The sequence below is a fragment of the Acomys minous genome, assembly GCF_964271855.1.
Source record: "Acomys minous genome assembly, chromosome: 7".
NCBI classification, from domain to species: domain Eukaryota; kingdom Metazoa; phylum Chordata; class Mammalia; order Rodentia; family Muridae; genus Acomys; species Acomys minous.
This window is the reverse complement of record NC_140488.1, coordinates 25,721,959-25,742,723: the sequence shown is the minus strand read 5'-3', so window position 1 is coordinate 25,742,723 and position 20,765 is coordinate 25,721,959. Positions and strand designations below refer to the sequence as shown.

Sequence of the window (20,765 nt, the reverse complement as noted above, 5' to 3'; positions counted from 1 at the left end):
GAAAACACATATTTCTGATGGTCTTAGAACTGAGACACGACTCAGTAGCAAAATTACAGTTACGAAGTAGCAATGAAAATAAAATAGGGGGTCTCTAAGACCACTGGAAACATGAGGGTTTTTTGTTTTTGTTTTTTGGGGGGTTTGTTTGTTTGTTTGTTTGGCTTTTTGCTTTCTTGTGTCAGGGTTAAATTTTTTGTTTTTTTTTTTTTTCGTTTGTTTGTAGGGTTTTTGTTGCTGTTGTTGTTGTTTTTATTTTGTTTTTCAAGACAGGGTTTCTCTGTGTAGCCCTGGTTGTCCTGGACTCACTTTGTAGACCAGGCTGGCCTTGAACTCACATCGATCCACCTGCCTTTGCATCCCAAATGTTGGGATTAAAGGTGTGTGCCACCATGCCTGGCAGAAATATGCTTTGGTTTTCCTTGATAGTCATGACCCACAGGTTGAGAGCCACTATTCTGGAGGGAAACTGAAGAGGAAAACACAAAGGGATGGAGGGAGAAAGCAACTGAGCTAGAAGATCTGGCTGAAAGGCAAAAGGAGGGCTGAGGTTGGCAACTGGGGGCCAAAGGAAAGAAGATGGCTAGCTTCACAGCTGGACTCTATAGGGTGGTTATTCCCACAACTACAGAGGGTCGGTCTCCAAGCAGGGGTGGGCCCCAAAGTGTGAAAAGGTGGACGAACTCCAGTAGTAGTCTGAACCACAGGATAAGCATAGAGCATCTGCATGCCCTGGCAACTTTCTAGGACCACTAGGGCCAGCAAATGGATGAGCAAGCCACAGCGTTTTCATTTTCTTTCTTTCTTTCTTTTTCTTTTTCTTCTTCTTCTTTTTCTCCTTCTCCTTCTCCTTCTCCTTCTCCTTCTCCTTCTCCTTCTTCTTCTTCTTCTTCTTCTTCTTCTTCTTATGGGTTTTTTTTGAGACAGGGTTTCTCTGTGTAGCCTTGGCTGTCCTGGACTCCCTTTGTAGACCAGGCTGGCCTGGAACTCACAGTGATCTGCCTGCCTCTGCCTCCCGAGTGCTGGGATTAAAGGCGTGAGCCACCGCCCCAACAGTTTAGGCTTCTTAATTTAGACTAACAAATGCTACTAACAGCCACCCCATTACTCTTAAATAGCCCTAAACTCACTCTCAGGAAAAGCTGGGGGCTCCCCTAGAGATAAAGTCCCAGGTATCATTTTCTTTAAGCAATGCATATGTTTGGATGTCTTCCTGTTATCTGTCAGTACCTGCCAGTTACTGCGGTCAATACAACAATGCGGCTTGCAGCCCTCCGCCAGCTGATGCAGGCCCGGAATCTCTCTGCCTACATCATCCCAGACACGGACCCACACATGGTAAGGGCCAGCTCTGTTCTTTCTTGCCCTCTCCCTCTCCCTTAGGATTGTTGGCCTCGAAACACAAGCCACAAACAAGAGCCTGGTAAGACTTGGAAACTGAAGACAGAGAAAACATTTCCTAGTAAAAAGGATGAAAATGGAAGGCCCACATACACTAGCTTAAGGTCAACTGAAAGAACATACCCCTTTACATTAGAGGCAAAACATAGCCAAGTTTTCTTGACCTCTAGAAACAACATTATGAAAACAACTTTGGTGCTAGGGAGATGGCTCAGTGGATAATGGTATTTGCTGCTAAGCCCAATTGATAACCTGAGTTTAGTTCTTAGAACTCATGAAGTAGAAGGAGAGAGCCACCTTCCACAAGTTTTTCTCTAACTCCCCCCCCACACACACACACAAAGAGAGAGAGAGAGAGAGAGAGAGAGAGAGACAGACAGACAGACAGACAGACAGACAGACAGACAGACAGAGACACACAATGTAAAAAGATTAAAGCTACTTCAGAAGAGATTTTGACCAAGCTTCCAATGACAACTCTAGAATGTTTAGGCTACCCCTGGAAATGGGCCTGGAAGGATTCTAAGCTCCTTCTTGGTCCAGACCTTCTCAGCCCCTGCTGCTTGGAGCAGTGAGATGATCTAGGGTGCTAGACTGTACAAGCATGGGGAATAGACCGAGGGGAGATGGCAGACAGAAAACAAGGTGGTGATCTGTAGAAGTACTTTCCTCAAAATAGCAGCCCTACTTTTCCCCACCAGTAGCTCTGCCTCTACCTCATCTAGATCCGCACACTAACCCAGCTGGAAGAAAAGGCATTTTCAAAGTCAGCGTACCTGACTCAATTAATTTCTGACCTGAGGATGCTCTCAAAAACTTTGACTAAATGGCAGAGCTTCTTTCAGCAAATATAACAATGATAAGTCTTCAAGAGATATGCAAGCAAACATAAAGTCATTTTGTAGTATCTACAGTCCTAAAGAATGATGTTTCAAGTACCTTATATAAAATGACATAGTGTCTGTATATAATCTATACATACCTTTCTATATGCTTTAAGTCATCTCTAGAAGGCTTATAATGCCTAACAGAATACAAATGCTATGAAATGTTACCATACTGTTCTGCTTAGGGAATAGTGACAATAAAACATCTGTATATACTGAATACAGTGCCATTTTTTCTAATATTTTTTTTTAAATCAAGGCCAAGGTTGATAGAAGCTGCAGGCACAGAATACATAGATATGGATGTCTAACTGACCAATAGTGTATAAAGCCCTGGGTAAAAGTTATTTATGAAGTACTCAATATAGTGTGATTGTCTGGCGAAGAAGACATGATATTTAAAGGGGAATACCAAGAGGCAAGGCCTAAGGCCATACCGAATTTGCATTATGGCCATAGTGGTAAATTTTGCAGAATAATTTGGTGTAACCAAGGCCAGTTCTAGACTGTGGGCTTTATACCCCAAGAGACAAGGTAAAGAAGATAGCATAGTGAAGGAGTTACAGAGGCTTCTTGGAAGTAATGCATGGTATGGCAAGACAGGAAAAAAAAAATCCAAGATGTAGTTGGGGCCTTCCACTTGGCTTCTGAGTCCACGAAGAAGGTTAATGATGGTATTGTTGATTTCCCAGAGTGAGTACATTGGCAAATATGATGAGAGGCGAGCGTGGATTTCAGGCTTCACAGGGACTGCCGGTAAGAGCCATCGCCCACCCTTATTGCTTCTGTTGGTAGACCCGAACTGGTGGTCATAGAGTACCTGGGATGGCCAGTTCCTCAGCATCCAAGACCACAGGCTGATGTTCATTCTTATTCTCCCGACCCCCGTGAACCTAGCATGTTCCCCAGGGTAAATATCTTATGCCCAACTGACCACAAAATAGGCGCTTGCCCTCCTGCCTTCCTTTCCATGCTTTGCTGCCTCTGCCCCAGCCAGGCCCAGCACAGTACTCCTTGGGCCTGGTTTCTGAAGCAATTGCTACTTCTACCAAGACCCCCCCCCCCTGCTCTTTCTTTTACCTAATAGCTCATTTGGGGGATAAAGTTTTACTCTGTAGGATCTTTTTTTACAGATAACAATCACTCTCCGTGGCCAAAGGAGATATAAGTGGGGCTATTCATGATGGTTTGTCTCTGTCTTTGAACAGCTCTCTTACCCTGATCTTGTTCCCTTAAATGAAAGCAGCTTCGTCTGCTGAGCCTCACATATTCCTTCCTGAGCCTCAAGGTACTCGGCTTCCCCCATTGCGCTCTTTACCATGGTGGCTGTGTTTGCCCACCTCATCCGTCCTCAGGTAGGGGCCTAGATTGATGCTCTATCAGCTCTCATCTTTCCTGACAATACCTACATACATCCTTTGGACTGGCAGAAGCCAACTAGACTTGTTTCCTACTAAAAATGCTAAATGGCCTCCCTCTATAGGCACCTACTAACATAAGGCAGAGACAGTTTGCCTGATGAAGCTCTCTTTGTAGTTTCCCTCAAGAATGCCTTTAACATCTCCTACCTCTTTTCCTTCCAATGGAGGAGAGAAGCTCATTCTAGAAACCCTTGTGACAGAGCCAGTACAGCATTGCACATCCAACAAAGTTGTGACCCTCCCTTTCTTTTTCTTTCTTTCTTTCTTTTGGTTTTTCAAGACAGGGTTTCTCTGTGTAGTCCTGGCTGTCCTGGACTGTCTTTCTAGACCAGGCTGTCCTCGAACTCATAGAGATCTGCCTGCCTCTGCCTCCTGAGTGCTGGGATTACAGGTGTGCACCACCACTTCCCAACTCTCACATTCATCTTTCTCCTCACCTCTAGACTTCTCTGCTCTGTTGTAGGTACTGCTGTGGTTACAATGAAGAAAGCAGCTGTCTGGACTGATAGTCGTTACTGGACACAGGCTGAGAGACAGATGGACTGCAACTGGGAACTCCATAAGGAAGGTAGAAGGCCCAGACAGATTTGTCCCCCCCAGTCCTGGACCCTAGACTAGGTTTGGGGAAGTACAGGTGAGTGGGTATCTGTATGTCTGTGCTTGGCCTCTGGGGGAAGTTCAGAAAGTATAAATGCATCTCTGAACTTTGTGACAGATAATAAAGAACGCATGTGGCTGGACTGTCACAGAAGTCTGGGTATGGGTTCTGACACTGGCCTGGGAAGTAACTTCTGCATTTCCTCCCGTCTTTCAGTTACCATTCCTGTAATTGCCAAGTGGATCCTTGCTGAAGTCCCTAGTGGAGGGCATGTGGGCTTCGACCCCTTCCTCTTCTCTGTTGGTATGTTCTTCTCTCAGCCCCATGGATTTGTATCAGCTGCCAAGGAGAGTGGCTCAGCCTCTTGGGAAGTACATAAACACATTTGCTTAGGAAGAGGGGCAATGTGACCACAGGATATCTTGAAGTTGTGGACGTAGAAATCTTTTATAACAAAGATAGTCATGGGTTGTGTAATTAAAATATGTTAAAAGAGCAAATACAAACTTTAAAGAAAGCAATGGATGTAGAAAGTCAACCTAGAAGACTTGGAACAATTAAGACCCAGTGGATAAATAGGTCTGGGATGTCCTTCACCCCAGAACCATCTTCTGGGTCCTGAGACTCTACCAATTATAGTACTTGAGATCTCTTAGAAAAACCTTTTTCTGAAAGGTAGCTTAGAAGGGTCAAAAGTGTAGAGTGGAACTTTGGGTAAAACAAGGTCCCAGGGAAAACAACTCCCCAAGTTCTGAGGCCTCAGACAGCTGGCCAGCCCATACTATCAAAGACAGACTTCATGACTATGCATTGAAAGGTGCCTACTTCTAAACTAACCTCTTTGTTGGCCTGTCCAATGCCCGGAAAGTCACCCTGCCTCTGAATGGTGACATTACATCCTAATAAAATTGATGTGTACCTCAGAGGGACTATCTCCAATTACTGACACTTTAAAAAGACCAGATTAGAATCACGGGAATAATACAATGGTAGAGTACTTGCCTGACACCCACAGGGTCCTGGGTTCAATCTCTAGTACTGAGGCAGTGGGTGGGGCCAAGAAGGGCAAGATTAGCTAGTGGACAGTGGACAGCACAGAGATGGGAGAAAGACATTTAGATTTGGAATCAGAGAAAGATAAAATATGTGCCCTGAAGAAGAGGTTTGTATTGGGCAGGCTTTGGGCAGCTGGAGCCACAGGAGCCAAGCAAAGGCAAGGCTGAAGGACTAATGGCCTAGATCAGCCTTCCCTGAGTTGTAAATGGACAGGGGCAAGTGACTCCTTTCTATCTCTGCAGATTCCTGGGAAAAATATGAGCTGCAATTCCAAAACTCCAACAGACACCTGGACTCCATTACAACCAACCTTGTCGACCAGGCATGGGGGCCAGAGAAGCCCCCGATGCCAAACCAACCCATTTATGCCCTGCCAAAAGAATTTACAGGTGACTCCATGAGCTCTGTTCTCTTTCCTACTTTGTATAAACAAGGGTCCCTACCAGCAAGGAGGCCCAGGGCAGATGCTGGTTTGTTTTTTCCCTGAAAATTATCATTAACCAAGGCCACAAAGTAATCTTTGACAAACCACCTGAGATGCTTGGTTAAAATGTAGACATTTTGGTCTCTGTCTTCTTACAGACTCCAAAGGTGCTCAGACTATATTTAGAAAAATACTGAAATAAGCAGCTTTAGGATTTGAAGAAAGTGACAACAGAAAGGGAGAGAACAAGAGAGTCAAAGAAAGTTAAAACAAAACAAAAAAACCCTTTTTTAGAAAAAAATTTTCATTGTACTTCTTCATGAGTATGGATGTTTGGCCTATATGTTGTCTGTGTATCTGGTGCATGCAGTGCTTGAGGAGTCCAGAAAAGGGTCTCAGATTCCCCCAGGACTGGAGTCATAGATGGTTGTGGGTTGTCATGTTGGTTCTGGGAATCAAACCCACATCCTTTGGAAGTGCAACCAGTGCTCTTAACTATTTAGCAATCTCTTCAGCCATCATCCCACTCTGCCCCCACCCCCACCCCCACCCCCCAAAAAACTTACTTAAGAGAGACGGTCCATGATCGTAGTTGTTTATTCTGGTAGTGGAAACTGAGTCACTTGGCCCTTTCCTTCTGGTTCTACTCTAATGAGGAATTTAGATTTAGGACAGAAGTGCCTAGGACAGAAGAAGTAAATGACTAAGTTGGGTGTCAGTCTGTGGCCCAGAAGAGGGTTTGGGCTAGACCACAAAAGAACGCTAATTGGACCCATACATTTCTAACATCTGCTAACAAGACCTCACTGGCATTTTCTTAATCTGATAAAAGATGAGTTTGCATTATGGTTCTTGTAAGCAATAACTGAATTCTGACCAGGGCTAGGGGACCTACTATGAATCAGGGTTTTGCTTACTAACTACTCTTACCTCTCTGGAATTCTGAATGGGCCAATATATTACTTGTCACATTGAGCAATCTGAGCATCCCCTTTCCACATACATAATCCACATATTATTTCTGATTTAGAAAGGGGTCAAAAAAGCAGGAGGGAAGTTTCAAAATTGTGGCTATGATGAAACAAGTAGAAATAATGTCCAATTTCTTTATCTGTTCCAATGTAACTTGCAGATTCATTCTTTGTGCACTTTGGCTTAGTTTTAAGGAGACACGCTGTCTACAAGGGTTAATACCACTTACCTTACTCAGATATCAAAGGTCACCATTGTGCCAAGGAAAAGTGAGGATAAAATGGGAAGAAAAGGCTACCAAGGACTGGGACAGGATTCACATGGAATTTGTGGCTTGCCATAAGCTAGGAGATGCTGAGGCATCTGTAGTCTTCAAGGAAAAGCCATGTGGAGTTAGAGCTCAGCCCAGAAGCCAAAGAACAGAGATCAGCTTCAAGAGGCCTAGACAAAAAAAAAATAATTTTAAGGCAAAGGGTGGCACATGAAAAGTTAGACACTCACACGTTAGACCATTTATGTGTGGTTTTGTTTTCTCAAAATGGATCATATTCACACATTTTTCTTTTATGACTTAATAAGTCATTGAGGGTTGTTTTTTTTTTTTTTTTTTTTTTTTGGTTTGTTTGCTTGTTTTTTGAGACAAGATCTCACTCTGTAGCCCAAGCTGATGTTAAACTTATTCTATTGCCCAAACTGGCCTCAAACCCACAGTGAACCTCCTGTTTCAGCCTCCCAAGTGCTAGGATTAGAGGCATAATACAAGGTAGTATTCATGAATCTTAATCATGACTTTTAAGTGAAGGGGGCTACAACTTGTATGATTCCATTTATATGAAACACCCAGCATTGGCAAATCCATAAAGAGAAACTAGATTAGTGATTTCCTGGGACTGGAAGGAGGGGAAATGGGGAGTGACTCCTTAATGGATACAAGATTTCCTTTGGGGATGTTGAAAATGTTTTAGAATTAGATACTGGCAATGTTTGCACAACACTCGGAATGCACTGAAAGTTAGCTGAATTGTGTACTTTATGAAGGCTAAAATAATAACTTTTATCTTACGTGTTTCATCAGAATAAAATAAAGTTAAAAAGTATATCCTACCCAAGGATTATGGTTCTAGTTGAATAGTTTTGTCAATTTGCATAAAGCTTTTTAACAGCGTTAGCATTTCTGTATCTGGGCCCAAGTAGGAGTCTTAATGCTTATGACAGTCTGCCAATTTCTTTTCCCTAGTGCTGACTAGAGAAAGATTTGCTATGCCTCAGGAGGTAAAAACTGAACTCTCGGGATCCAGACAAATGCATTCTAGAAAGGAAAGGACTGGACAAAGTTTGAAGACCACTCAGAAGACTGAAAGTGTTAATAAGAAAGCTCAGTCTTAGTACAGATTAGGAGTGTGGGCCAGGTCCATCTCACAGACATGGGTTCAAATCCAGACTCCACCACTTCAGCTATGAAACTCTGGGCAACTCACTTTACCTCTCTGAAGCCTTGTTTTCCTTATCTGTAAAATGGCACATGAAAAAATTGAAACAATGCACAAGGAGTGCTTAGTCCGATATCTACGGCGTACTGAGTACTGAAGTTACTGCAGGGCAAAGTTAAACACAATTCCAGTCCTCTCTCTTGGTGTCTAGAACAGCCCTTCTGTTCTTTCTATATGTTTATTGACAGGTCAAAAAAAAAAAAAACAATGAGACTTAGCAAATGCCTTTCTTTTTTTTAATATTTATTTATTTATTATTATGTATACAGTGCTCTGCCAGAAGAGGGCATCAGATCACATTATGATCTGTGAGCCATGGTTGTGAGCCACCATGTGGTTGCTGGGAATTGAACTCATGACCTCTGGAAGAACAGTCAGTGCTCCTAACCACTGAGCCATCTCTCCAGCCCCAGCAAATGCCTTTCTACAGCTTTACAAATGTCAATCTATTTGATCATTGTAGCAAACCTGTTTAGGTAGTTGCTCCTATTACAACCTACCCTGATCTAAAAGATGTGCAAAATGAGACACAGAGATGTCAAGTAACTTGCCCAAGATCACACTCAGTTACTAATGGCAGGACTATGGTTGGAGCCCCATCTGGGTCCAGGGCCCATGACATTAATAATATAAATTAGATGCTGTTCAAAGATAGAATTCTACTGCTTTTGGAAACAGAGGGCTGCAATCGAGTTTAGTCATAGAGCACTTGCCCAATGCTCAAGGCCATTGGTTCCATCTACTCAACCCAAGATAAAGGAAAACTACTACTACCCTTGTGGTACCCAAGGATCGCTGTGCTAAAGACAAGGTGTGCCCCTCATGCTTCCTTTGCGTTCCTTTGCTTCTAGGGAGCACTTGGCAAGAAAAAGTATCCACCGTCCGAAACTTTATGCAGAAGTACACCGTGGTTCCAACTGGTCTCCTTCTATCAGCACTTGATGAGACAGCCTGTGAGTAGGGATTTGTGAACACAAGTGGGCCCAGTAGTCTCAAGCCTCCCGGGACTTGTAGTGTACAGCTCTTCCTGAAATAACAACATGTTCACCAGCTCCATGACCACAACCTGTGGGAACTCAGAGTGGGGAGAGAGCAGCTGCTCGGGGCTACAGAAGAAGGAAGCCAGGGAGCCCCAAGCAGGTGCACGAGCCCACAGGCCACCTGAGAAATGTACTGGCCAGAGTGACAGAGTGATTATGTCTCCTTAGAGTAAAGAAGGCCAGCAAAGCCACAAGCAGCCCTGGCTGTCATACAGGCCACTCAGAGTCCCAGCTTTGACACCCAGGTCTGTCCCCACATGGCTGAGGGCTTTCTACCCAGTGCTGGTGGCTGGACTTCTCACAGTTGGAGGATGAACCGATACTATGTGCTGAATGTCACCTCTCTACGTTATATGGGGGGAGAAATCCATCTCTCTCTTCAGCATCTCAATGATCTCTATGAAGACTGGGAAGCATTCAGAGGCAGATGCTACAAGCTGCTGTCAGTAGTAATCTTAAACAAATAGTGGAACACAGGTGTCAGAAATGCCTGCCCTCATGCAGAATGGCCTCAAAAAGTCCCATCACTTTTTTTTCCAGGGCTCTTCAACCTTCGTAGCAGCGACATCCCCTATAACCCCTTCTTCTACTCCTATACACTGCTCACGGACTCTTCCATCAGGTACAGCTTCTCCTTGGCTTACTGTTGTGAATTCCGTCCAACTTCTACTGTATCCTGTACCACTGATGTCACAGCCTTCAGGGTGCTCATGAGTTTGGGTGCCTGCCACAGCAGGTGTCTCTAGGAGACCTCCCACTGGCTGGTCCTAATCTCTTGACTTCTGGTCCTAGTGAACCCAAGTGTAATCCCCTGGCTCTCTATGCTGGCATCTTGTGACCTTTTGGAATCAAAAGACTGGTATATGCCTCCGGTTCCATGTGTTGTCCTAAGTAGGCAGGCACTCAGGACCCTCCCGGTCTTCCCTCTCCACCTAGGTTGTTTGTCAACAAGAGTCGCTTTAGCCTTGAGACCCTGCAGTACCTGAATACAAACTGCACACCATTCACGTGTGTGCAACTTGAGGACTACAGTCAAGTTCGTGACAGTGTGGCGGCCTATGCCTCAGGCAATGTGACAATCTTGATTGGGCTCAGCTATACGACCTATGGGATCTATGAAGTGATACCCAAGGTAGGTGTACCAGTTACTGGCCTCCTTCTACTCTAGGCATGACAACTGTCAACTTAAAATGGGGCCCCTCAGCCATTGGGTCAGCTAGTCAATCAGCGAATGGCCACTTGTGTACCCTTGTAAGCCTCATTGATGGACAGGAGGAGGAAGAGGAAGAGGAGGAGGAGATGGTGGTGGCAGTGGCGGCCACAGGGGTGTCTGTCCATAGAGCCCATACAGTTTTTTGAGGAGACTAGACAAAATACAGCCTAGTCTAGAAGAAGCTTTAGAGTCATCTGAATCTGATAGTAACCTGAGCTCTTTTCATAAAGGGCCATGCAGTGGCGTTGACTACGTAGTTCAGTCAGTCTAGATCTCTGTTTCTTTAAAATGGTCACAAAGTTGAGCACTTACAGGAATTGTGTGAGTTCAAGGAGATAGTACTTGAGACGTCCAGCGGCTGACACAGTACACGCTTGGCAGCTGGTAACTGCTCTGATACATACAACAAACGTCCACTGCTAGAACAGCCTGTGGACTCCAGCATTGCCAGGCCTGACTGCTGGTACCAGGACAATGTTCATCCAAGAAACGTCTGTGCACAAGACTAGGGAAGAGCTGCATATCCAGAAAGAGGCCAAAGGAGAGGGTATGGCTGTGAAAGAGATCAGCAAGTCTCACAGTCTCACCCCAGCTGGGATTTCCTCTCTGTCCTTTGTAAACACTGTTTGCCCTGGACAGTGTATCTAGTCCATATTTTGGTCTGTTCTCCCAACAGGAAAAACTCGTGACAGACACCTATTCCCCAGTGATGCTAATCAAGGCTGTAAAGAACAGCAAGGAGCAGACCCTCTTGAAGAACAGCCACGTAAGTCCATATGGCATGGCCTTTTGGGAGGTCTGTCTGATGGGTTAGCCTTCCAGAAAGAAGCCTGAGGAAGACTCTCAATGAAAACAAGGAACAACAAATATTTATATTTATATCTATATGGATATGTAGCTATTACATGTGCCCATGTGCATTCCTTTGAACACTGCCTGTGTTAAATGAGTGTTGGCTGTAATGACTTCCTGCTTGGCAAGAGGATGGCTCACTTTTTAGAATGTTCTTAACATTAGGATAAAAGACTTCATTTTGAAAGAATTTTTCTTAAGAAAAGAAATGTAACATATACACTGCAGTAGAGAAAGTAGCCTAAGATTTCCTATGTCCTCATTACCCAGCTTCACTAATCATCAAGTCATGCCTGACATGGTTACATCTGTAATCATCCCCACCCCACCCCCACCCCCACCCCGCAAGACCCTCCCCTTCCACCCTTTGCTGCTGGATTATTTTAAAGTAAATCCCACCGATCCTATCGTTTGAGCTGCTGTCAACACTTCAGTGAGTAGTTCCAAAGATAAGAAGGCTTTTAAAAACACGAGCACACTCTGATTAGATATAAACATTAACGAGAGAATCCTTTGCTATCCAGTAGCCAGGAAAATTGTCGTGTGTTTAAAGCACTCAACCCCAGGCCAGTTATCTGATCTTCTTCCACGAGAGAGGAGGCTGCCTCTCTGGCCGGCCTCAGTTCCGCTTCCTGCTTTAGGTGCGGGATGCTGTGGCTGTGATCCAGTACTTGGTCTGGTTGGAGAAGAACGTGCCCAAAGGCACGGTGGATGAGTTTTCTGGGGCAGAACACATTGATGAGTTACGACGGTACTGGACTTATTATCTTTTGGTATGGGGGTGGGGAAGTGAGAAGTAATTAGTCCCCTTAGGAGGAAGAAAGATCCTGCTTGTATTTGGAAGTGAGATTGACAGGTTCGTGGGTGGTCTGGGAGCTGTGCAGGGGGTGTTGGTAGACGTTCCCCAGGCCGGCTGAAAGCCGGACAACCCAACAGCACCCCCTAGTGACTGCCTCAGACACAGCTCGCTGCTCTTCCTGGTATAGGCTGGCTGGTGCGGGGTGGGGTGGAGGGGGGGAGGGGGAGGGGGACGATGGGGGGGGGGTTGGGCACTCGCCACACTTTGGAGCTTCCAGTAGGGAGAAGGCTTCCTGAGGCAGCTTGTGGTAGACTTAAGGTGCAAGACATAGCACAAGAGTGGGATGTTTTTCAGATACAAGGAACTACTGTTCTTCTCTCCCATAAGTAAAACGGAGGCAAAAGGTCCAAGATTATGGACACCAAGGATTGGTGTCCGTACTTCATCCTACTCTGTGCTTGAGTGCTCTCTGCATAAGTGACAGAACAAAGCTGGGGGGCGGGGGGGGGGGGCGGCGGCAGGGCGGAAGAGGCAGAAGGAGTCAGGCTGGGATGGAGGCAGCTGCCCCTTCATTTGCTGTGTGACATATTCCAGTCCCTGGGTCATCCTCAGATCTTTTTTTTTTCCCCTTGCCCTGCCTAGAAATGAAAACTTCTCCTCTGGACCCAGTTTTGAAACCATCTCTGCTAGTGGCCTGAATGCTGCCCTGGCCCATTACAGGTACTTGAAAAAAAACAACAACAACTCTTCTGGAGTGAGCTCAGAACATTGCCTCCCACCCCAAACCCTCTGGACTCCCAACCATGACCCCTGCTCACGGAGCACTTGCTCCCTGATGCCTCCCAAGCCTTGCCCATGGGAGCTAGAGAGCAGCAGAGTTGCTCTACCTTAAAGCCCTCTCTCCTCCTGTATCCGCTCCTTGGGGCCTTCTCGGATGCATCAAGAACTTAGAAATAGAGTGGAGGCCTAGCACCTTTCTGCTTTGCTATGAACCTTTTGCAAGCCTCTTGCCTCCTTGGGGTTTGTTCTTACTCGGGTAGAGATGACTGGACCGAGCTAGGAAGTGGTGGCGCTCGCCTTTAGTCCCAGCACTCAGGGAGGCAGAGGCAGGCGGAGCGCTGTGAGTTCGAGGCCAGCCTGGTCTACAGAGCAAGTCCAGGACATCTAAGGTTAAGACAGAGAGAGCCTGTCTTGAAAAACAAAACAAAACACAACAAAGCAAAAAAAAGAGATGGCAGGCTGAACCAAGGAGCCTCTGAAATTCCTAACTCCTCTTCCCCGGGGGACCAAGGTCTTGCTTGGCCATGTGCAGGGTAAACAAAAGTGCACTGAGGATAGCAGCCGTAGTCAGAGCAAGAGTGCTTTCCCAAGGTTTTGTTTTGGGGGATGAGGGTGGGGTGGGGTGGGGTGGGGATAGTTATTTCCCCAGAGCAGAAATCCTGGAAGGCTAGCCCCCTGGTAGGGAGGGAGTTCTTTTCTCTTGAGCCCCTGTCCTCAGGTCCACCTTGTTTGCCCAGGGCAGGGTTCAGAGGATCCCCTCTCAACATTCTTTGTTATTTCCACAGCCCAACCAAAGAGCTGCACCGCAAGCTGTCCACAGATGAGATGTACCTGGTGGATTCCGGGGGACAATACTTGTAGGTACACCCCATCCATCAGGCCTTGGCCTAGCTCTCAGCTCAGACGTCCTGGGCTTCGAGAGGCTGACTGAGAAACTACCTTTCCTGGGTCACTGAATAAGGCCGGAGCAGCCTTCTCATGTTCCCATAGCGGGTGTCTGCGCAGTGGAAAATACACACAGATTAGAGTAATGGGGGCACTCATGCAGCACCCGTGTGAGAATTAGGAAGAAACAACTCTACTCGCTTAAGTCAATTTTTCAAGTCCACAAAGAATTTACACAGCTTTTCCCTGGCTGCACAAGCATGAACACCCATACGCTCACCCACTCATGCGAGCCCTAGACACAGCCCACAGCAGAGTCATCAAAGCCAGCTCATTCCCCGTGGAGAGACGAGTGGCCTTGTGAAGCTGGAGATGGAGGCAGCCAAAAGAAGTAGCCCTTTAGATGCGATTCTCTTTGTACAGCGTCCACCTAAACAGTCCAGTGTGACAGTCACGCCTAATGAGCTAACTGTAGTCTTTTGAAATGTGTGGCCAGCCGTCATTCACAGTTTCATCGGGTTTCCCAACTTCTGTCCTGTGGAAAGGGTGAATGCACTAAGGACAGAGGTTCTTGCTTGGAGCACACCACTTGGGGAGCCAGCTTGCCATGTGCTCAGTTTAGCAGCGTGTACTTATCACTACTTTGATGCCGTGTGAACTTGAGGTGGCTGTAAAGAGGAAGTAAATGCGTGGGGGCGTGTTGGGTTGGGGCATGCGCAGAAGAGGGTGAGGTAGGGAAATTGTCACCTCACTTCCTCTTCTCTCCTGATGAAGAAGTTCCCCATGCCCCATGACCTACCCTCAAGAAACCCCAGAGTCCTGGGACCCTTTCTCCATGCCTCCCCTACTGGGATGGCTATGCTTAATGGCCTGCCTGGAGGAAACCACTACAGCTAGTGATTGTGAGTTGGCCCTGCTGGCTGTGGCTTCGCTTTCACGGAATACCCAGCCATGTTCATAACAAAGACCATTTTATGAGGAGTCAGCATTTTCTCCAGCTTGGCTGTACCAAATCTTGGCGACGGAGATGGCCTCCCAGCTTAAGAGTTTCAGCGGCCTCATCTTTAACAAGGAGGCCTGCTCTGCTGTCCTCCATGGAGAGCTACAAAGGGGGAGGGAGGGAAAGAGGGAGAGAGAGGGAGAATGTGCCCTAACCATACTGACTTTTACTATAAGAACTCTACTAACTCTTTTTGGTGCATGGATGCTGAAGTATGATTCTGACAGTGGTATCTATCATCCGTCCCTCCCCTCCCATCCTCCATCTTTCTTTTATTCTGACATGGTATCACTGTGTAACCCAGGCTGACTTTGCCATCACAATCTTCCTAAGTCCACTTCCTGTGTGCTAGGATTACAGACATGCACCACCATGCCTTGGCCTCTAGCTTCCCCCTCCATGTCCTAGTCCACCCCGGTCACTCCAACCCTAGTAGACAACACACAGGAGGCACACAGCCCTGGACTCTCCTCCTAAGCACCCAACACAGTTGGATGTATTGGTTCCTTTCCTCCACAGGGATGGGACCACAGATATCACCAGAACAGTACATTGGGGTACCCCTACTGCCTTCCAAAAGGTAAGTACCAGACCACAATTTTTCCCTTCAGTTTCCCCCAAGGCATTGACAGCCCTTTCAAATTGAGGGAGTAAAATAGAGGCCCAGAGATGTTTTGTAGTTTGCCCAAGGTCACACAACAAGTGCCAGGAAAGCCGGGGCAAAGTCACACCACTACCAAGACCTCAGACCATGTATATCTCCTTGCCATTTCAGTCTATGAATGTATAGACATTGGTCATCTGTGTGTTCATCCTGTGCTCTGCAAAGGAAGGGAAAGCTATCTCTAGTGAAGGAAAATAACACAGAGCATCTCAGAGACCAGAAGGAGCTAGAGCTGAAAACAGGGAGGGCTGCTCAGCTGGAACGGAACCTGGGGCACTGGCAGGGCTTGGTGGGCCAGAGGGATGCTTGCGTGCAGCCAGCAAGCTGGAATTCGAGATGGGGAATCCCTGTTGTACGGGCCTTTTAGGAGCTCATAGTTTAGCAGGTTGAGGAATCTACTTTCTCAGAGCTCAAGATGGCAAGTCAGTTCAAGAGTGTGGGGAAAGGAAGTGGCCACTAGCAGTAACCAGAACAGGTCGCCGTTGCCCATCTTTCTCCCTCAACAGGAAACCTGCCCTGCCACATGATCAGGCCTAACCCAAACTTCAGGCCTTAAGAAAAACTAGAGGAAGTTGCTAAGGCATGGTAGCACATACTGGGGAGGTAAAGACAGGGAGAGTGACTGTTCAAAGCCAAGCTTGGCTACATAGCAAATTGAAAGCCTGCCTGTGAGGAATACAGGCTAATCTTGCTTGAGCATTTGCTCATTGCCTTATACTCACTGTCACTCTACCTCATGCTAGACCTTTAGGAACCAGGTACCATTAGTATCCTATTAAGTATGAGGAAACCATGGTAGAGAGGTAAGAGAGCCTGTGAGTGGCCAAGCCAGGATTCCAGACTTGAGATGAAAATGGCCCACCTGCCACCCACTCAGTCACTACCCTCTGCAAACATTTCCTCAGCACATGACAATGACCCCTGTACATCAGCCTAAGAGAAGCACATGGAGTTGGCCCCAGATTTGGGAACATCTTTCTCCCCCACCTCTCTTAGGCTTATCTTCCAAGACCTCAGTGACTACACATGAGAATGTGTCTCCTACCGCTGGTTCTGGGCCTCTATTCCCATCTGCTCCAAGACGAAGCAGCTGGAAGTTGCCTGGCTCCTCCTCTTGCCCTCCATATCACCTTTTCCTCCTCTCTCCTTACCAGGAGGCCTATACACGTGTGCTAATGGGAAACATCGATCTGTTCAGACTTGTCTTTCCTGCTGCTACATCAGGTAGATTGCAGAACCCCGACTGGACGCAGGCACCTCAGGCTCTGATTGTATGGTACTCGGATCGCTTTCCTGGGAGGCTACTAGGATATCTCATCACTCTCACGTAAATGAGAAAGTCTAGCCAAGAGAGAGGACTTGCTCAAAGTACTACATAGGGCTAGTGGGAGTACCTTGAACCCAGGTCCCCTGCCTCTTAATCCAGTGCTGTAACTCAGAAGCAGGGAAGGTCAGTATGAGCTTCAGACGTCATACACAATTCTTGGAGGGAGTCATTGTCAAAGTGCTGAGGCCTAAATCATGAGGAAACATTTCAGTAATTGCATCAGTCCAAGTAATGAGTCTAGTGTATAAAGTACTAGAGATAGTGAGGGGTTGAGATGGGCTGCTCAGAGAGATACAAGTTTCATTCATCAGCCCTTCTCCATCTCACCCCAGTGTTCTCTCAAGAGCCCTTTTCCTTGGGGGGGGGGGAAGTTAAGTAGGAAAGGCCAAGATGGGCAGTCTAGGGTCTAGCCAATGGACTAGAAGCAATCTCTTCCCTTTCAGGGAGAGTGGTGGAAGCCTTTGCTCGAAGAGCCCTGTGGGAAGTTGGGCTCAATTATGGCCATGGGACAGGCCATGGCATTGGCAACTTCCTCTGTGTGCATGAGTGTAAGTATCTTCTCAGCTATCCTATTTCCACCCTCCCCTATGAGGCAGAGCATTCCAGAGGCATGGGAATTACCAACCCAGAGAGATGCATGACCCACCCAAGGTCAACCGCTGGGGAATGATGAGGGTGAAAGGAAAAACACTGGCAGTGGGGGTTCTAGCGAGAGAACTAAGGCCTGCTGACTAAATGACATATACCCCAGAGGAACAAAAGGCAAAGTCTATCTGGGCTCTGCCAATCCCAGATATGATAAGTGCTTCTAGAGCTATCTGTGGACTCTCCCTCCAGCTCTTCATTCTCCTGCAGAACCTGCTCTCACTCCCAAGCTGGTGACACAAAGAGTTGAAACCATGTTTATATCTTCCTTCCCAGGGCCAGTGGGATTCCAGTCTAACAACATTGCCATGGCCAAGGGCATGTTCACTTCCATTGGTATGGTTCTTGAGTCCTTCCATCCCACCACCCAATCCCAGGGTGGAGTTATCTGGGGAGTGCAGCCATACACACCCCTCTTTAGGGTGGGAAGTTGGATGAGAAGAGGCTTAGCTCCCCCTACTGATTTCTTTTCCAAATCTAGGCCCAAATGATTATCACAACTTTACTCCAAGATCCCTCTGCCAATACCCTCTTTTTGCTGTTTTGTGTTAGACCATCCTCTGTAGCACAAACTGTCCTTGAACTCATAGAGCTGAAGCTGTCTGTAAGTTCCTGACCTCCTCCTTCGCCTTTTCAGTACTGGGATTACAAGCATGTGACACCACTCCTGGATTTCCATAGCTCTCTTTTTATCTCTGGTAAATGGTTTCCAGCTGTACCCCCCAGACTATCCAATGCTAGGGTAAGAGGACAATGCTACACACAGAGATTGGAGCCCCAAGTGGGCTCCAGTCTTCCTTCCTAGACTACAAGGGAGAGAAAGTGAGGCCAAGGTATACCTGAGAGGTTTTGAGGCCTGGCATTTAACAAGTTGTGAGGCTGACAGAGCCAAAGCCACAGGTAGCCCTGCTGCCAGGCCCTGGGCATGCGCTTGTGATTGGTGTAGGCAACCTGGACATGGGTCCCTCTTATCCATTGTTTAATGTCATTAGCATCTCTGTATGTCTCTCAGAGCCTGGATACTACAAGGATGGGGATTTTGGAATCCGTCTTGAAGATGTGGCCCTTGTGGTAGAAGCAAAGACCAAGGTAATATGCCATAAGCTAGACATATGGAGAGCATAGCTCTGACTTTGGGATGAATGGGAGTAAAGAAGCCCAAAAAAGAAAGGCATTTGATGAAAGGCATAAGGTTATCTGAAGTCTTACTTGGGTTCTCAAGTATGCTATAAATCCCTTTCTCAAGCTGCACACTGGAATCATCTGGGAAGCTGAGGGTTTTTTTTTTTTTCTTTTGAAATATCAGTGCCAGGCCCCACTCCAGACCAAGTGAATCAATGTCCCTGCTCTAAATCACTGGTTCTCAGTGCACATAATAATCCCCAGGGAGCTTGTTAGAAATAAAGATTTGATAGTATAGCAACCAACAAGATGAAATACCTGGATATAAACTTTAACGGACTTACAAAGAGAAACTCTGCTAAAGGGACATAAAAAAGATTTAAGTGAATGGTGCTCTCTGGGAAGAAGCCTTGATATTATGAACATGCCATTCTCCCTAAATTAATCTATAAATTCAAGACAACCTCAATTTCGATGTTAAGTGGATAGTTTTGTGACTTCACCAATGATAGTAAAGCTTGTTTATGAAAATAAACATGCAAAATACCTAGGTAGCTAGGGGAAATAAATGAAAGCTTGAGGAGCAATAAGGAAAACTAGCCGTATCCAATTCTACCATAAACTATCCCAGCAAAAAACAAAGTGGCATTGGAGGTGAAGCAGACAAGGAATAATGAAACAGAACAGCCAGTCCAGAAATAAACCTCGAATTCACATAAACATGGGGAGTTAGCTGGTGTTTCACCACAGGAGGGAAGAGAGAAATCATTCCACAAATAGGCAAGGGAATGAACAGTTTATCATTGTGGAGAGTAAACAAAGTGACATCACTGTTACAGCAAACAAAATCCCACATGGACCGAAGAGAGTTTGTTCTCACATATTCATTTGCATGAAATCATGTACCTTGATCACATCCACATACCCCTTACCCACTCTCAGCTCCGTCCTCCTGCTGCCAAATGAACTGACCTTTTGTGGTGAACAATAGAACCACTAAAGCCTACAAGAAAACTTATATAAACTCATTTATCCCAAGTGGGAAAGCACCTTTCTGTAAAAGACCCAGAAGCGATGAGGAAAAAGGTTCATAACTTTTTTTAAAAATTGGGGTTTTTTTTTTTTTGAGACAGGGTTTCTCTGTGTACCTTTGACTGTCCTGGACTCACTTTGACCAAGCTGGCCTTGAACTCACAGAGATCCACCCACCTCTGCTGCCCATGTCTATCAAAATGCTGGGAATATAGGTGGGCACTACTGTGCCCAGAAGTTCATAACTAAATTATATAGAAAATTATTACATAAAAATCATAGCACTATTTATTAACTTTACATCACTGTCATAGCTCCTTCCCTACTCTCCTTCCAGTCTAATAAATTAATAAAAAAATTAAAAATCCCAGCCTCTTAATAAAGAATTCAATGTTTTTCTACAAGGTTGCCAAAACACTGTGATTGTAACATTAATATAGTTCCTGATTCATGGTTCTCCTTGCTCTATGTTGTTTATTATATATATGTATAATAATATAAATGTATATGTAAAATCAAAAATATTATTTAAAAAAGAAATTAATCTTTAAAGAAAGAAAATCATACCATAACCAAAAGCAAAAACTCTATTTCAAATTAAGTGCAACAAAGAAAGGATAAGTATCTTTAGTTAATTTTACTGTGAACTCCTACAAGGTCAAAATGGGGGAAGTGGACAAAGGACATGAGTAAAAAACAGTTTACTAAAATGAACAATAACTCAATGCATGAAAGATGCTCAACTGCATCCTTAAAAGTGTATAAATCAAACAACAATAGAATACATTTCATTCCCTGGGTTTAGTACTGAGTAAAAGTACTAGAGGAAGGTACAGAAAAGTGTGTATAGTAGGATCCACTTTGTGTGACTTTAAAAAATGTGTATATGGGTAGGTACAGTTAGTTCCCAGGTTAGTAAACATTAGAGCCTTTGATAATGCCCAGTACTTGTGAGAATGTGGTATGATGAGCACCCTCATTCACTGTTAAGAGAAGTACACATTGGTGCAAATTTTGTGGAGGGCAGTTTAACAATGTCTATCAAAATGCTCATTACAGCTACTGTGCTTTTGTCTCAGCCAGATATGTAAGATTGGGATATGGTCCCAAAAGTTTATCAAAATGTTTACATAGTGTCACAACTTGTCGCATTGATA

General features: G+C 45.6%; 1 protein-coding gene across 2 annotated transcripts in view; it reads left to right on the top strand.

The window, feature by feature from the left end:
- Positions 1–20,765, top strand: part of XPNPEP2 (X-prolyl aminopeptidase 2) — a 28,364-nt gene that overhangs the window by 3,730 nt on the left and 3,869 nt on the right. For both annotated transcript variants that reach the window (XM_084790727.1, XM_084790728.1), the window contains exons 3-19: positions 1,228–1,338; positions 2,981–3,044; positions 4,173–4,277; positions 4,524–4,610; positions 5,606–5,752; positions 9,101–9,202; positions 9,830–9,911; positions 10,226–10,421; positions 11,179–11,268; positions 11,996–12,105; positions 12,796–12,873; positions 13,719–13,790; positions 15,338–15,398; positions 16,637–16,706; positions 17,253–17,357; positions 17,731–17,790; positions 18,467–18,543. In XM_084790727.1, the coding sequence (XP_084646853.1) occupies positions 1,228–1,338; positions 2,981–3,044; positions 4,173–4,277; positions 4,524–4,610; positions 5,606–5,752; positions 9,101–9,202; positions 9,830–9,911; positions 10,226–10,421; positions 11,179–11,268; positions 11,996–12,105; positions 12,796–12,873; positions 13,719–13,790; positions 15,338–15,398; positions 16,637–16,706; positions 17,253–17,357; positions 17,731–17,790; positions 18,467–18,543 (1,617 nt within the window). The remainder of the gene's footprint in view (positions 1–1,227; positions 1,339–2,980; positions 3,045–4,172; positions 4,278–4,523; positions 4,611–5,605; positions 5,753–9,100; positions 9,203–9,829; positions 9,912–10,225; positions 10,422–11,178; positions 11,269–11,995; positions 12,106–12,795; positions 12,874–13,718; positions 13,791–15,337; positions 15,399–16,636; positions 16,707–17,252; positions 17,358–17,730; positions 17,791–18,466; positions 18,544–20,765) is intronic.